This window comes from Gymnoscopelus braueri (genome assembly GCF_963280865.1).
Source record: "Gymnoscopelus braueri genome assembly, chromosome: 15".
NCBI classification, from domain to species: Eukaryota; Metazoa; Chordata; class Actinopteri; order Myctophiformes; family Myctophidae; genus Gymnoscopelus; species Gymnoscopelus braueri.
The window spans coordinates 26,456,333-26,473,352 of NC_137620.1; the positions used below are offsets into that span (position 1 = coordinate 26,456,333).

The 17,020-nt window shown below is 45.5% G+C and overlaps 2 protein-coding genes across 5 annotated transcripts in view; both read right to left on the reverse strand.

Annotated features, from left to right (window-relative positions):
- slc7a7 (solute carrier family 7 member 7) overlaps window positions 1-4,117 on the reverse strand; it is a 14,008-nt gene extending 9,891 nt beyond the window's left edge. Inside the window, exons 1-3 of one of the 4 annotated variants that reach the window (XM_080451842.1) lie at window positions 3,895-4,117; window positions 2,924-2,994; window positions 1,097-1,737 (exon numbers count right to left, since the gene is read on the reverse strand). In XM_080451842.1, coding sequence (XP_080307968.1) covers window positions 1,097-1,589 — 493 coding nt within the window. In that variant the 5' untranslated portion in view covers window positions 1,590-1,737; window positions 2,924-2,994; window positions 3,895-4,117. Of the gene's footprint in view, window positions 1-1,096; window positions 1,738-2,923; window positions 2,995-3,884 lie in introns of all 4 variants that reach the window. The other 3 variants (XM_080451843.1, XM_080451840.1, XM_080451841.1) reach the window with 3 other exon arrangements.
- Window positions 4,118-10,440: 6,323 nt separating this feature from the next.
- Window positions 10,441-17,020, reverse strand: LOC308101453 (uncharacterized protein; the record flags this gene model as incomplete). Its single annotated transcript, XM_080450872.1, has 3 exons — window positions 10,441-10,680; window positions 11,312-14,721; window positions 16,942-17,020. 3 exons carry the CDS (start codon window positions 17,018-17,020, stop codon window positions 10,441-10,443), a joined length of 3,729 nt encoding a protein of 1,242 aa, XP_080306998.1.

Consider the following 17,020-nt stretch of genomic DNA (forward strand, 5'->3'; position numbering starts at 1 on the left):
CTTTGACTGAGTAAGGTGGCATTTTCCTTTACTCTCTCTCTCTCTCCTAAGTGCAGGAAACATAAGCTGAAATCTGTCTTTTCCCCTCCCTCTGTTCCTCTTTAACATAGTGTCATATTGTGCGGCTCCGCTGCTGACACACTGCCTTAGGCCCTGTGCCACTATGTTTCAGTTCTCCCTTTTCAAGGAGTCAGACACTTAGAGCCCCCCTCCAGTATTTCTTGTGTTTCTCAACTGCTTAATGTTTTCCACTGAGCCTGCAGTGCTATATATTGATTTAACCACAGTGCACTTTTGGCAAATAAGTTCTCCTTTTGAGTACATGAAGAGCATATTTGGCTAAATGCGATGTAAAGTTTGATTATACTGAACCTATCGTTCGGAGGGGCAGGCGCTCTGTGACTGTCTAGCTTGTGGCTTTTATTTCATTGTATAGGTGAAGGTGGAGGACAGTAATCTTTCACCTCAAAACTAATCTCTGAGACGTCACTGTGCTCTCTCTTTAGTTTTCACATTCACTCTACAGCACATCACCTTAGTCCCCCGTTTTGCCATAGTGGCGTACAATTTCAAATCACAACCTGTATGCTTTTTTAATTTATTGTTTTATACCTATAGTCCACCCATTAGTGGCGTACAATTTCAAATCACAACCCGTATGCTTGTACTGTAGTCCCTTGACTCCTACTGCTTGGTTCGTTATGGAAGGTGTAGACGAGCACATGTCCCCTCCAATGCACGTGAGATCGCCAGCCTCTTTGCTTCAACCCGACAGGGAGGTGTTTCACCTGATAGTGAGGTGTTCCATGAACGTAACGCATATGGGTGAGGAGGAACACGCTAATCTTCCCAGCTCAGCCCCCCACTGAACACGCGCCCTGACCAACCTGTATGAGTCACTATTGCAGCGAGGGAGATTGCCATCCACCCGGCTTCCCTCCCTCGAACACGGCCAATTGTGTCTGTTGAAATGCCTGGCCCAGAACAGAGGCACTGCAGAGGATTCAAACCACTAGTCTCTGCAATGGTGGGACTGGTATACCCGTATACACTTTGGTGTGAAAATTAGGTGAAACACACACACACACAAACTTACATATGCAGGCAGCAGCCAGGAGCCTGTTGGCCGCGTAGGGAGCTATGCAGGTGGGGAAGACGGGCTGGACCATGTAGTTGGAGAAGGTGATGGCAATGATGGCCTGGCTGGTAGGCTCGATGATCAGCAGTGACGTCCACAGGCGGATGAACGCCATAAAGCCCCCGAAGGCCTCCAGGATGTACGCGTACGAGGCCCCTGACTTGGTGATGGTGGTCCCCAGCTCGGCGTAGCACAGGGCCCCGAATATCGAGAAGATGCCCCCGATAGTCCACACGACCAGCGACAGGCCGTAGGAGGCGCTGTGGATCAGCACGCCCTTGGGCGACACGAAGATGCCCGAGCCGATCATGTTGCCCACGATCAGACACACACCGTTCAGGAGGGAAATCTCCTTCTTCAGCTTCATCGACTCCCCCACTTCGGCGGACTTCGCCGACGGGGCGCTGCCGTCGGTCGCCTCTTGCGTGGGAGCGGGGCTGTAGGACGCCATTGGTGCGGACGAAGGCGGATGACAAGATGAGGATGGGAGCTACCTCTGCGCTGGATGAGTTTTCAGTCAGTGAAGGGAACTGTTTCAGTCGGATATCAGAGAGAAGAATCACCTTTTCTGTTCCCGGTTATGGACTTTCTAGTAACATCTGTGGAGGAGGCGGCATAAGAAGCTCTTATCAGTCAAGAATGACACCATGGTGACTGATCAGTCATAGCGCACACATGTAGCAACAAGGACATTTAATGGCTCATTACACAGTGCTGTAAACGCGTTCCCTGGTTTATGTTAATGAGAGACACAAATGGAGAAAAGGCTAAATGTATCTTCATGTCACAGATGCTATGCAGCACACACACACACACACACACACACATGGTGAGTATTGGATTTTACAGATGGCAATTTGGGAGCCATTAGGCTGCACAGCAAATGGCTTTTAAGGTTGAGTGTATTGACAGAGAGAGGAAGGGAAGCAAACATGACAAAATAAAAGCCACTGTGATCTGTGACCAAAGTCTTGGGTATTCTGACTGTTATACCTTCAAACACACACACACACACACACACACACACACACACACACACACACACACACACGCATACGCATGCATGTGCGTGCACACACATTTTCTGAGTCACACACACATTTTATTAGGAGTCAGCACAGTATGCTGTCACGTGTTGTCCTAAGTTCATTGCCCTCTGCATACATGTATTAACTTTAATGAAGAGAATGAAGACATGCTGGGCAGCTTTCCGCATGACATCGTTAACACACACCATTGACTGCGTATAAACAGGCAGAAACGCGCGCCATGCAGCACTTACAGGGTCAACTGCGACAGAATAGCTGATTTGGGGGTCTTGAAGCAAAGTTGACATTTTATCAAAGCCTAATTTGAATTCATGTTAAAGTCCAACCTAGAACAACTGCATATTTCCCCTGAACAACAGTCCTTACACAGCAGACCATGTTAAATGAAGCCAGGCAAACAGCGGAGGACATGCAGAGCGGTAATTAGAAACTGAGCATAGTGAGATTGATTTCAGGAAGCTTGACAGAGGTACAAAGTACAGTTAAGTGGACAGATATAAGAATTGATCCAAAGATAGAGAACAGACTGAGATGAATGGTCGATACAGTGGTAGACAGACGGAGGGGAGAGAGGAAATCATGAAGTAAATGAACTATCAGTGCAATGTGTAATGTAGATTAAAGAAGGATGTATGAATGAGACAGACAGACAGACAGACCCACATTTCAGGTGTGAGGTGTGGATGGGGAAGGGACAGAGGGGTTCAACCATGTGAGTTCATAAAGGGGTAATTACACAGGGAGATGACAGTACTGTAGATAGACATCTCTGCACGTGATCGGAAAGAGTGCCAGATGCAGGTGAGGCTGTTTGAAGGAGAGAGCAAGGTCCAGAACAGACTGATAAGTATTCATTCTGATTTACTCAAGGTTATATTACATCCTGCACAGAACCGGTGACAGACGCCACAATTAATTGTGTCTTGTTGGAGGTGCATGTATGTCATATAAATGTAGCATACTCAAAATTGCAGGTAAAAGTCTGATTGAGATATCAGACATCAGAGTCTCTGACTCTGGTTTATAGATTTGACTTTTACTAATCTGATTTATAAATGTGACTTAGTCTACTTTGAATTTTGAATGCAGACCTTCACTTTTCATACTAGACGTACTGGATATAATTCTACTCATTGTATTGTCGAGGGTATACACAGGTATATTATCTACAGGTATAGATAATATAGGCTAATACAGTAAGAAGCCAACAGTAGGCTAAATTTGGCACAAGTAACATTTTGCTATAGATTATCATAAGATAACATACTGTAGCATAGGCCTACCATGTAGGAAAAGTGTACGCACTGTAAGCTGTGACTTCACACTTACACACTTACTGAAAATAAAGTTACCTCTAATCTACCAGTCTGTCTCAATGAACTGTCTACATGGCTGTGACAGTGGATGTGAGGGTCCAGGACAGGATGGCTACTTATATGGATCAACCAGTGGTGGAAAAAGTACTCACATTTTGTACTTAAGTAAAAGTATCAATAGTGCAATATAGAAATACCCTGTTACAAGTAAAGTCTGGATGTAGGCCTACTTGAGTAAAAGTACAAAAGTATTGGCATCAAATAGTATTTAAAGTAACACAAGTAAAAGTACTCATTATGCAGAATGACAGTACGTTACTTTCCACCACTGGGATCAACCAAATGAAAATTAAATTCAAAAGGCGTCAAATAATAAGATACCTTGTCTCACCTTCTCCAGGTGTGCTTTAAAAATGAAAGGGGTCCACGGGGGTCTTCTTCACTTGTGTGTCCAGATCGCACAGCGACTGATGACCTCGACGTTGACATGAAGGGTTTTTCTGTAGGCTACTTTATTTACATCTCCTCTACAACTTGTTGCCGCACATGCTTTTTTTTGTTATATCCCAATCTCTCCCTCTCTGTCTCTCTCCTTACGCCACTGGAGTGTAAAGAGTATAACCTCTGGCGCAAGCCTTATGAATGATCACGCCTCTGTCACAGATCCTCTTTCTGCTCTGCTCACTGTTTACTGCTGAGACTGAATACCAAAACGCTCGCCCCAAAGCACAGTCGCCCCGGGGCAAATCCGGTGAGCCCTCGGAACGGTCGCCACCTGGTATTCCTAGACGTATTACGTTTAGGAATACCAGGTGGTACGTTTAACGTAACCTCAGTGAACTATGCCTAAAGTTTGAACCTAACCTTATTCATAAACATAACCTCAGTGAACTATGCCTAAACCTAACCTTATTCCTAAACGTAACCTCAGTAAACTATGCCTAAACCTAACCTTATTCCTAAACGTAACCTCAGTAAAACTATGCCTAAACCTAACCTTATTCCTAAACGTAACCTCAGTAAAACTATGCCTAACCCTTATTCCTAAACGTAACCTCAGTAAAACTATGCCTAACCCTTATTCCTAAACGTAATTTCAGTAAAACTATGCCTAAACGTAACCTCAGTTAAATGGTGACAATTTGACAAACCAGTGGTGGAAAAAGTACTCAAATTCTTTACTTAAGTAAAAGTATCAATACTGCAATATAAAAATACTTTGTTACAAGTAAAAGTCCAGAATTCAAAATTTACTTGAGTAAAAGTACAAAAGTATTGGCATCAAAATGTACTTAAAGTACCAAAAGTAAAAGTACTAAATATTTGAAAATAGCAGATCTACAAGCTCACAACGCGTCGCATCGCGACGCGTTGTGAGCTTGTAGATCGGCTATTTTCAAATAGCCTATGTATAAAACGGGGCTAAAGTGGTAAATGTATGTTTCATAATATCATAATTCATATCTGAAAAGTAACTAGTAACTAAAGTTTTCAAATAATTGTAGTGGAGTAAAAGTACAATATTTGCGGAGTGGAGTAGAAGTGAGTGGAGTAGAAGTGAAAGTACTGGAAATTGGAAATACTCAAGTAAAGTACAAATACCTCAAAATTTTACTTAAGTAGAGTACTTAAGTAAATGTACTTAGTTACTTTCCACCACTGCAAACCCTCAGTTAAAAACTATGCCTAAACCTTAGCTGTAGTATACAACCCTCGTAGACGTATTTATGATTCTGACGTTTTCAATCTACGAGAGTTGTAGGGTGCACTTCCTATAGTGCTTTGGACTTTCTGCACTATGCCCCGTAGACACTCCAAACATTGTACAAAATGAAAATAAAGGTGCTTACCGCTGAGCCCCAAATGTTAACTGGGTCTACGGGGTAGTAGTGTAATGTAATAATCCATATCTTTCAATGAAGAAGTGTTTTAATGCCGTCTGTGGCCGAACGCCATTTTTTCACCCTCGTTAACTTCCTGTTTACATTTAGTGTAATTCCGGGTTCCACCGGATGCGCCCCGTCACTACCGCCCATTGGGAACTTCCGACAGAATCGGCCACAGACGGCATTAAAACACTTCTTTATTGAAAGATATGGATTATTACATTAAACTACTACCCCGTAGACCCAGTTAACATTTGGGGCTCAGCGGTAAGCACCTTTATTTTCATTTTGTACAATGTTTGGAGTGTCTACGGGGCATAGTGCCGAAAGTCCAAAGCACTATAGGAAGTGCACCCTACAACTCTCGTAGATTGAAAACGTCAGAATCATAAATACGTCTACGAGGGTTGTATACTACAGCTACCTAAACCTAAACTTATTCCTAAACTTGACCTCAGTAAAACAATGCCTAAACCTAAACGTATTCCTAACCTTATCCTGAGTAAAACAAGAATACAAGAACCGCTGGGGGGCGAGCGGTCCGCGAAAAAGAATGGGGGCGAGCGTGTTTTGGGCGAGCGTTCCGGTTACCCTGAGACTCAGTAAAGGTGCACACGTCTGATCAGCTGATGAACTTCTGCTTTCATAGGCCCACTACCAAGGAGACGGGGGGAGTGGTAAATGTTTAATTGCTTTATTTTTCTTCCCTGACAGTCTTTCGCTGTAAAGAATCATTGCGTTTATGTCGCCTAAATCCCTGCGGGACCGGGTATTATTCACCTTTTATAAGGAACACATTGTCACATCGACATAAATCAAAGGGACAGTAGGAGTTCTAATTTGGTGCTAACCAACTGAGTTTTTATATAAATCTATGCTGCTGTGTACAAGTAGCCTAGTGATCGCGGTTAGTTATAGCCTGCCCCAGTGACCTTGATCACTGACCTCTACTAATCTGCTTTTGATGCGGCGTGGGAAAACTATTAGAGCTACCCTGTTTTTATTAATCATTCTAGAAAACGAATGTTAAGGGGTCAGGCTACCCTACTGATTACTTAATATACTTACATAACAGGAAACTTTGAGAAAAATGTCACTTCCCTTGAAAGGGTCTGTGATGTTGCACTACACTAGCTAGTTACAGGAGATAAATTAAGTTAACAATAGTTCGTCCAGCAACTAGTTTGCCTGATGACCAAAATATTGACCATGGCGCCCTCTTGTGGGATGCAGACCAGAGAGCAATTCAATATCTAGGCCAGGGGTCTTCAACCTTTTCAGGCCAGGGACCCCCAAACTGATGGGGAGATGGAGCAGGGACCCCCTACCTCGGGGGCTACCACATATATTGTATATTTATGTATACAATTGTGTTTTATATTGCCTGCTCCTATACGCACCTGCCCCAGTAGGTGTGCAAAATAAAAATTCTCTACAAAATATGTATAAACATACCATGTTATTGTGCATTGTGCCTCCATTTATCTGTTTGCTATGGATTCATGTTATGTTTAAAGACAATTTGACATTTTGGGGGAAAAAAAGAAAAAAAAAGTTATTATTTTTTTTCAAACAAAAATATTGTTTAATCAAACTCCAATTTCGCGGACCCCCTGCAGTACCTCCGCGGACCCCCTAGGGGTCGCGGACCCCCTGTTGAAGACCTCTGATCTAGGCTAATAATTCTTGAACTTTTTTCTTTTGTTTGTTTATCACTCTTATGTAATTACTCTCACCACTTTATTAATTTATTCATCGATAGGTTCTGGATATTATCATTATTAATTATAGCCTATTATCATTAGTAGTAGTAGTAGCCTAGTAGTAGTAGTATTAACTATTGTTAATGTTAATAATAACAGTAATAATAAATACATTGAACAATATTTTTCTGAAAATCTCTTTTAATTAAAATCGGGCCATTCCTGGAGCAAAATCTACAGGGACGCATTTTGGTGACCTTGCTCCTTGATGTTGTGGATTCATGCTTGTTGATGATGTCTTACTATTGTTTTGGAAGTAGTACAAATGACCATTTTAATCAAATGACGTAGATTACACCATTAGGTGTGCATTGCTCATTTGATTGATGTCCATCCCATAGACATGCCATTATGTGTTTTATATGTTCTATGATCAAAGCCATCCACGTTCATCATCATCATCATCATCATCACACCTGTAGCCTCTCCCTCCTTCCTCTCAAAGTGAGAGCTCCGATCATCATCATCACCACACTCTGACTCATCACGTCACAAATCATCCCTCTCCTTTGATTGAGACACGTCTGTTGTCGCTCATGAACGCATGTGGACAAACTTCTCACACATGGCTCCTTTCAGACCCTTTGTCTACTAACCACTCTCTACCCTGGGCATTCTTCTCCGTGGATACCAGTTGTCATGGTTTCCGGAGCGCCCCAGTAGGCTACGGCAGGGATTAGAGGCAGCCATTTTGGGGACAGCTGGGCCAGGTTGGTCCCTATTGCCCTCCGTCCTGCTCCCAGTCACTCTGGGGGGAAGAGGGGTAGCATTGTGTGAGGATTAGAGCTTCCTGTGTGTCGGCCCATTACACAAGGAGGGGGCGGGGGGCAGAAAGAGAGGGAGAGAGAGAGAAATGAAAGAGAAAATGAAAGAGGGTGAGTATGAAAGCGAGTATGACAGAGAGAGGAGGGTGGAGGGAGGAGGGAGGTGGCGCCCTTTACAGCTGCACCCTCAATCACACTCATACAGGCTCTGATTATCCCTTTCACACACAACACACGCACACACTCACAAAACGGAGGAACTGAGACATATGAAAAGAAATTGAAGGCAAAAAAGGCAGAATTAGCAGACAGCTACCAGACAAAAGAGCCCACATCCAGACACACTGAGCGTTACCAACAGAAAACTGACCAACAGTGTATAGTCGGACCAACAGAGACAAAGAGTCATGCAAACTGCATATCGTTGGGCAGAAACCTTGAATCTCCATTTTTCAACTTTTTTTGTTTTCTTTCCGTAAGCTATTTTCACTACTTTTGTGTGACATGTACGTATATCATACAAGAGTTTCACGCCAAAGTAGTGAACATAGCAGATCTACAAGCTCACAACGCCTCGCGATGTGAGGCGTTGTGAGCTTATAGATTGGCTATTCTAACTATTTTAAATCGTTTTTAAAATAATATTAACGGTTTTGGACTTCCACCCAGTGGATTGGATTTCCACCGTACAACGATATTTAACACAGACAAATGAGCCGAAACTTTAAGTGCATTCAGACAGTGATGCTGACCCCCATCCACATAGACAACACAAAGGTAGTCATCCTCACATCAACATGGCGTTTTATTTTATCTTTTAGAAATCACACAGTAACCACGTGTCATATCACGACTACAAAGAAATAACATTAAAAGATAAAAGTGTATGAAAACAATAGTCGAGCTACAGTAAGTGGGAATGTAGTGAGTGCAGACAGTTCCTGCAGGGGCAGAAAATGTAACTCTCAAGTGCTTTGAGAGAGAGAGAGAGAGAGAGAGAGAGAGAGAGAGAGAGAGAGAGAGAGAGAGAGAGAGAGAGAGAGAGAGAGAGAGACAGACAGACAGACAGACAGACAGACAGACAGACAGACAGACAGACAGACAGACAGACAGACAGACAGACAGACAGACAGACAGACAGACAGACAGACAGACAGACAGACAGAGAGAGAGACAGAGATGGGGGGGGGGAAACACAGCAAAATCCAGTGTTCATTTTAAACCCTGAATTTAACCACCTAAACACTATATACTTAGTTGATCGGAGGCTCCCAGGGGTCTATACTACTAGGCCCCCTCTATTTCCCCCCTAAACCAAATCTCTTCGGTAAAAATAGCTGATCACCAATCTCACAACGTAATGCATTGAGAGCTTGTAGATCTGCTATTTTTGCCAAATGTTTGCCCCATATTAGGGACGCTAGGGTTCATGTGGTTAAATTGACACTCTAGATTGTACTGTGTAGCAACACTAAACACTAGTGGGTAAATCTAATGGCTGAGGCTGAACCATGTTTTTTCTTTCTTTGTTTCTTTTTTTCAAAGTTCCACAACAGTTCAACAGGACACCGTACAGATCATACTAACTGGTTACAATCATCAAATGCTGCTCGTAACACTGACGGCTAAATGTACCGCAATTGTTCACTGATTTCACTCCGTTAATCTAAAACAATCATCGCCCTCATCGTCATCATCAGCATTGTTATGTCCATTAAACATCAACAATAACATAATTATCACCATCGTTGTCTGTTTCCTTAGGCAGCCAAGCAGCAGAGGACACAGTGCACCTCAATACATCAGAAACATGAATTCAGCAGCATCACATTGAGAACGTAAGAACAAAAGAATACAAAATAAAAAAGGATGTAATTGTATATATACAAAGAATGGCCACCACTAAGTAGGCCTGTTTTGGTATGTAATTTATTTTGTAAAAATCTAGTAATCTCATCATTCTTGAATCGAATAATCTCAGTTTACAGCTCGCACTGTTTGTCATTATCTGTGCTCGGAAATGTCTGTCAATAGACATGCACACTGCATCGTGTGACATTTAATCTCATCTCATCTTGACAGTTCTGTGACGTGCATAACATAAGGCCTCACCGTGTTCTTTGAAGTACAAAAATAGCTAAACTGACTCAAGCACTACTTTCACAGTCATTTACATGTTACGCTAATACACAATGCACGCACGTAACACACTCACACGCGCACACGCGCGCGCACGCATGCACGCACGCACGCACGCACGCACGCACGCACGCACGCACACACACACACACACACACACACACACACACACACACACACACACACACACACACACACACACACACACACACACACACACACACACACGCTCACACACTACACCTTTTGACTAATACCAGACATGAATTAGAATCAATACTTTTTAAACAAAACAACAACAACAAAAAATCTCATCCTAGTTAAAAAGTAATACATTCCCTTGTCAGGACTTTAAAAAAAATGAGTCAGGGCATTCAGCCAGTCATCATTTGCAGACTGTAGTGTCCATTAGTTTCTCCCCATCCACACTTGTTCCTGCACTGATTGGTAGAGGCTCAGGCTTACTGCCTTTCTCAGGAGATTTAGCCAATCCTTGTTTTTCATCCAGCTGTCCAGTGTTCTTATTGGGTGATTTTGAACTGCAGTCATCCACATTATCATTGTCACTGGACTGAACCTTGGGAGCAGCGTTGGTTGCAGTCCCTGGGTGCGTTTTCATGTGGCCCTGTTGATGATAGTCACAAAAATCTTTGGTTTATGATCAAGATTATTGAAGATTATCTGCACATACTATATACCCTTTAAATACTACTGTTGATAGATTGTACATTTAATATTATTTATTTAATTATTCATCCATATACATACCTATATATATATATCAGTATATGCATAATATTGTAAAAGTAATCCATTTTACTGTTCATACTTGGTACATACTGTACATACATAACTACGATATGCCCATCTTACTGTGATAGATTGTAAATGAAATTAATTCATGTCTGGTCAGTCTATTTATATTCTACCAACTAGTGGCCTAGAAACTATGTACACCTGACCAGCCCAGGCGCATATGGCCAGGTCAGATGTTAAGTCATCCTTAAACTATATCTTTTTTATAATGTGATCCTATTTGTGCTAGTGTTACTACTTATTCTGTACATTACCTGTATCTTTGTTTCATCCTTAATGCCAGTTGCTATGACAACTCAGGATCAATAAAGGCCTGTCTGTCCCTCTGTCTATCACATGACATCTTTTTCATTTCATCATAAATATTCCAACTTGATTATAGACTATATTTTCCTGAGTCAGGAAAAACACTGTACCCACTGTAATCCTTGTATGCTTACCTTAAGACCACTGCGGCTTGCGTAGGCCTTCCCACATTGGGAACAGCTGTAAGGTTTGTCAGGGCGAGCAGGCTGGGCAGGGGGTGTTGGGGTTGGTGGAGGAGGCTGGGTATCCTCTACAGGTTTTTCCAGCGGGGGCTCTTCAACAGGGACTTCCTTCACCTGCTCTGAATCGGGGACTGGTAAAGGCTTTCTGGGTGTGGTGATCCCGTTGTCTTTCTCAGGCTCTTTCGGAATGTCGCTAGAGGGTTCTTCCGCTTCTGGAAGTGCTTTAGGACTGGCAGGAGGTGTGAGTGCAGGTAAGGGGTTGTCAGTGGGAGACTTTGGAGAACATTCAGAGCCGGGCCTGAGGCCGGACGTGAGGCATGAGGTAGAGCTAGCTTGACTTTCTGTAGACAAGGAGGGAACATTGCTAACTTCACTTGGCACCACGTTGCTCTCCACCACTTCACTCGATACCATGTCGCTCTCCACCTTGGGCTTTGAAACGCAGAGGGAAAGAGGACTGTCTTCTTCCTCTGGTTCACCACTAACTACAGATGTGTGAGAACTGGCTGAGGGTGCTTTGAAAGAGATGGCGCTGCCCGGGTCAGCCTGGGTCTCCTCCTTGGGGTATGCAGAGCCATTCACAGGGCTTTCCTGAAATGAGGGGTTGTCGCCAAGACGCTGGGGGTCCTCCACTCCCGCTGAGGAGGGATTATGGGTCAGGGGTGGGCTAAGGCTGGGCATGGAAGCCTCAGATTCCTCCATCTTCACAGAGATCAGGTCGGCAGCTGTTGATTGCGACCCTGAGTCGAGGACACTGATCTGAGGTTTAGAGCTGCTGCCCATTGTTAAGGCCAGGGGGAGGATTTGTCGGGAATTGGATGCAGAGCCCAGCGAGTCAATATCTCCATCGGTGAGGCTCGTGTGTTCTGGTTCTTCAGAAGGCACTTCATCCTCCGGCGGTATCTGCCCTCCGAGGTGCAGGCGGATATGGTGCTGGAGCACAAGAGCGTTGGTAAACTTGCGTGGGCACAGTGGGCAAGAGTTCTGGGTACGGGCATTGGCTGGACGAGCACGGTGGGTAGCCAGGTGGGCCCTCAGGCTGCCTTTGGTGGAGAAAGAACGGCCACACAGCTTGCAGGGGAATGGGCGCTCTCCCAGGTGTGTGGCCTGGTGCAAGCGCAGCGCTCTGGGGCAGCTGAGGACACGCAGGCACACCCCACACTGGTTTGTGGCCAGTGTGTTGGGCAGAGTAGAGGTGCCAGCGATGGTGGTTGTGGTGGTGGAACTGAGGATTCCATGGCTGCTCAACAGTGCCCCATTAGTGGCACTGGGGCTAAGGCCGAGAGCAGCCAACATCTCCCTGCGGTAGGCAGTGGTGGTGGTGAGATCCTGCCCGTGGGTGTTCTCAGCTGAGGTCTGGAATGAGGTGGACGGGCAAAAGGAAGAGGAGGCCACTCCATGGGGCCGCTTCTCAAGCTTCTGTACCAACCGCTGCAACTTGGACGTGTCTGAGGTCTGGGTGGAGGGGGCGGGAGAGGAAGAGGAAGGAGAGGAGGTTGGCATTTTAGGGAATGGGGGAAAGGGGAAGGGCAGCTGATGAGAGGCGAGGTGGGAGACAGATGGGTGGGCCGGGGGCCGGAGAAGGGCAAGATGGTGGGGGGAGGCACCTCCGGGGAAGAGGATCTTGGGGAGGTGGGCCAGCTGGGAGTACTGAGAGCTTGGGTGAAGGGCAGAGTGAGGAGGCGTGTTCTCATCAAAGCGCTGCTGCTTCGCTCCTTTGAACTGGCTGATGATGGATGAGGAAGATGAGGCAGAGGTGGAGGAAGAGGGCAGTACACTACCAGATGTGCCCGCAGCGGCTGCAGCGGAGGCCCGGTTAAGCTGCAGCAGTGAATGTGCAGTGGACAACAGTGCCATGTCCACAGAGGGAGGCAGAGGTAGAGAGGACGGGGAGGGGCGGCCGGAGCCACCAGACAGGAACCCTAACCCCATGCTCTCTGCCATCCCTGGAAAGCTGCCTTTCACCCCGTTGGATGGCTCCTCATCCTCGGCCCGCCGCTTCCTCCGTCTCTGACCGGCACTGGGGACGGAGATAGCCTGGATCTGCTCACAAAGTGCTGGGGGCAGCAGGGAGAGGGAAAGCTCTGGGTTCTGTTCCCTATGTCGCAAGAAGTGGGCTTTGAGGTTGCCCCTAGTGGTGAAACGGCTGAGGCAAACCGGACACTGATAGGGCCTCTCGCCTGTGTGCGACCTCAGGTGGATCTGAAGGGACGAGTCGCTACTCAAGACCTTGCCACAAAACCTGCAGGCATGCTGAGGACGCCCCGCCGAAGAGGCGGACCCAAGGGAGGAGCTGGGCAGCAGGAAGTCCAGTGAGTGGCTTGAGGCGGGGAGGGGAGGCGTGGGAAAACTGATGCCGTTGCCGTGACTGAACGAGGAGGAGGTGTTAGAGGATTTCTCATGGAGGTAACGAGGCGGCAGGCCCAGCGACAGGGAGAGGGGGTGCAGGGAGGCAACAGAGGAGCTGATGGAGGACGATATAGAGGAGGAGGAAGGCAATGATGAAGAGACAGAAGATGACGTCGCTCTGATTCCGTTTATGTGTGAAACACTGGACTTAGATCCAGAGGACTGAGGGAACAGGGAGGACGGGAGGCCGGTAAGGAGTGCCGTTGAGGTTGCGGTTGCTGGAGGAGCAGGAGACGGGTGTGTTGGCGAGGGAGATCCGGCTTCATTTGATTTCTGGCGGCTCTCCACTCTGCTGGCTTGTGAGTTATTATCCGGGGCGAAGACGGCCCCTCCGAGACGTAGCACGTGCCTGCAGATCTCCTCTGTCATTTGCATCTGGTGGATCTGCCTCTGCTGTAATAGCCTCAGCTCCTCCAAGAGCACGGCCAGGGTTGGAGGCACCTGGATTTGGCCCCGTTGCCCTGGAGGGCTAGGGACCTGCCGCTGGCCCAGGCTGGGGCTGGAGCTGTCGCGGTGGGGCGGCGCACACTGGGAAGAGGAGGAAGATGAGGACGAAGAGGTGGAGGCAGTGGTGGTAGCAGAGCAACCCATCTGCGGGGAGCTCATGGTGGAGTGAGAGAGGCCTTGATGGGACAGGGTGTGGGAGCCAGAGGTCTGACCCAACGGAGGAGGCGAGTGGGTCTGGGATGAGAGAGAAGGGTGAGGGAAGTCTGGGGAGAGGGAAGAGTGGGTGTTGGGGAGCGAGGTGGTGTAAGGGACAATGTGGTTTGGCCAGTGGGGAGGAGGCGAACTTTCAATGGGCAAAGAGGGCGCGTGGAGCCCACCGGGGGATGGGCGAGGGGCCAGTGGCGGCTGGCAGTCCTGGAGAGAGGTGGGGGATGAGGAGGAGGAACCTGATGAGGTCAGCTCTGAACCAAGCGATGTGGAGGGTGACTTCACGGCCAGGTGGTCATCTATGTATAGAAAGAAAGAGTCCAAGAGCTTTATATTTTATAACACTTCATTCATGTAAAATAAATGATGTATTTATCCATCAGATTGTGCAATACACCACCCTGCAATAACTGCCTGCATATACAGTATATTGGATGCAGGAATAAAACTTTTTTTTTAAATGTAATTAAAACATTCACATTGTTCAATGATTCAATGTTTATTTATCTTTACAAATTTGAATGCATGCCAAAAGAGTCTACTTCAAACTTCAAAAAGAAGTCCTAACAGGAAATTGCCTCGAATATACGCAAACAAACAACACAGAGAAACTCCTTTATGTCTTTGTAATGTCTTGTCTCAATCTGTGCGCACCACAGCAAAACTCCTCAAACGTCTTGCACACACAAAAAAGCTTACAGACCACCTTGCTGCTATGACAACACATTTTAGAGGACAATAGACATCACCAAGACAACCCATAACCCCTCTTAACCCACCCCCTCCCTGCAGCAGTTACGTCTTTCATCTCCCTATTCACCCTTCCCCCCTTACGTCACAGTGGAGGTCAAGGGTCAGGCCATGCTAAGGGTTCTGGGCACTGTCCGGGCACTCTGATTGGTCAACTGATCTGACCTTTGCAGCTCAGGGGTCAAATTCTTTCAGAATCTTGAGCACAGAGTGAGAAAGACTAAAAAAGAAAAACCAAGGGGGGAGGGTAGCAACAATAGAGAGACAAACTAACTATTCCCTCCTGGAGAGATATAGTGATGGAATGAATGACTGTACCTCACTGAAATTCCTTCTGTGGTCCTCTTCAATAGACCCAGCCCCACAGGGCATACAAAAATAGTTTCCCAGGCAAACATCCACTTTCCTTTGTGGAAGTCTACCTGCCGAGATTGTTAGGTGCAAGTGCTTAAAGTTTAAAGCAGCGCAGCGTTAAGCCAGCCTACTGCCACACAGTTGAAGTGCGTGTGCATTCTCTCTCCCCTCCTGAATCTTTTTTCTTCTTCATCTAAACCCCCAACCGTGTAGGATACAGTCAATAGGACTAGGGTGAGAAAGAGGGAGAGGGGACAAAACTATTGAGAGGGTAGAAAATGGGGGAAGGAGGAAAACACAAGGAAGAAAAGCATGGAGAGGGAGAGAGAGAAGAGAATAGAGGGGTAGAATATTAATCTTTACCAAAAACACTCCCTTCCCCCCGCCCATGCACCTTATTGTTAACAAATAGGAGAGTGCTCTACACACTAATGAAAGACCTCCAGCAGACAGCAATGGGTAGCCTGTTGGTTTCCTAGACTAGAGGTCTAACAGCACAGGAAAATGGCCACAGTTGTGATAGTAATCCCACTCCATTCAAATCAGAGAGACAAGTTTGCTGGCAACAATCTGCAAGATATGTCTCCCACCTGCACAAGAAGCATTTCTGCCTTCCATATTGCTATCCATCCATTGCTGTTTTTTAACATGCACCATATGTACAGGTATATGGGACATTTCATATTTCACTGTGCCTTCCTGTTATTTTTTGACTTGTTCTTTGTTCCAAATTTCTTATTTCTGTCTCTATCCTAATTCTTCATTGTAACTGTAGCTAATGTTGAGAGCTTGCACAAAAAATGATTTCACCCACTCTTTTACACCTGTAATTGTTTGATGGGACAATGAAGTTGAATGAATTGAATCCACCATTATTTATGGGGCCATTACAAAGAGTGACTAAGCATGAGTTTCTCGAGCTGACTTTTTCAAACTTAAACTATACAAACTTTAAGTGTATTAAATCAGGTTAGTGAGACTATAGTGACTAAAATAAATGTTATCCCAACTATTTTATTTTTACTTATTTAAAAAAAAAATCGACACCTGGTGGTGATACACTTATTATGCCAATACACAACATAAATGTGGGTTTTGTGAGGAATCTGAGGATGATTTGCAAGCTTAGCAATTCCATAATCACACAATTTTCTGACGACCTTGTGCTGCAGAACTGTTGCGTCCTCATCCAAGTGGTCACACAATATTCAGGGATTCATTTTGAACAAATAAACCTAAATTGTTGATGAATACAGGACCTCAATGGAAACAAGTCCATTGGACTTTTTTGTGTGATCCTTGTGCATGACTGTACTTGTGCTGTTTGCATTTCTGTCTAATAAAGTATTCAATCAATCAATCAATAAACAAATGAGTTTTTTAAAAAAAATGAATAAATAGATAACTTTTCTCACCGTTAGATAGAAGCCGTGTGCCCCCCGGGTCCGCATTATTAACGAGTTGCTGGGGTCGTTTCTGCTTCCGGCGTGACAT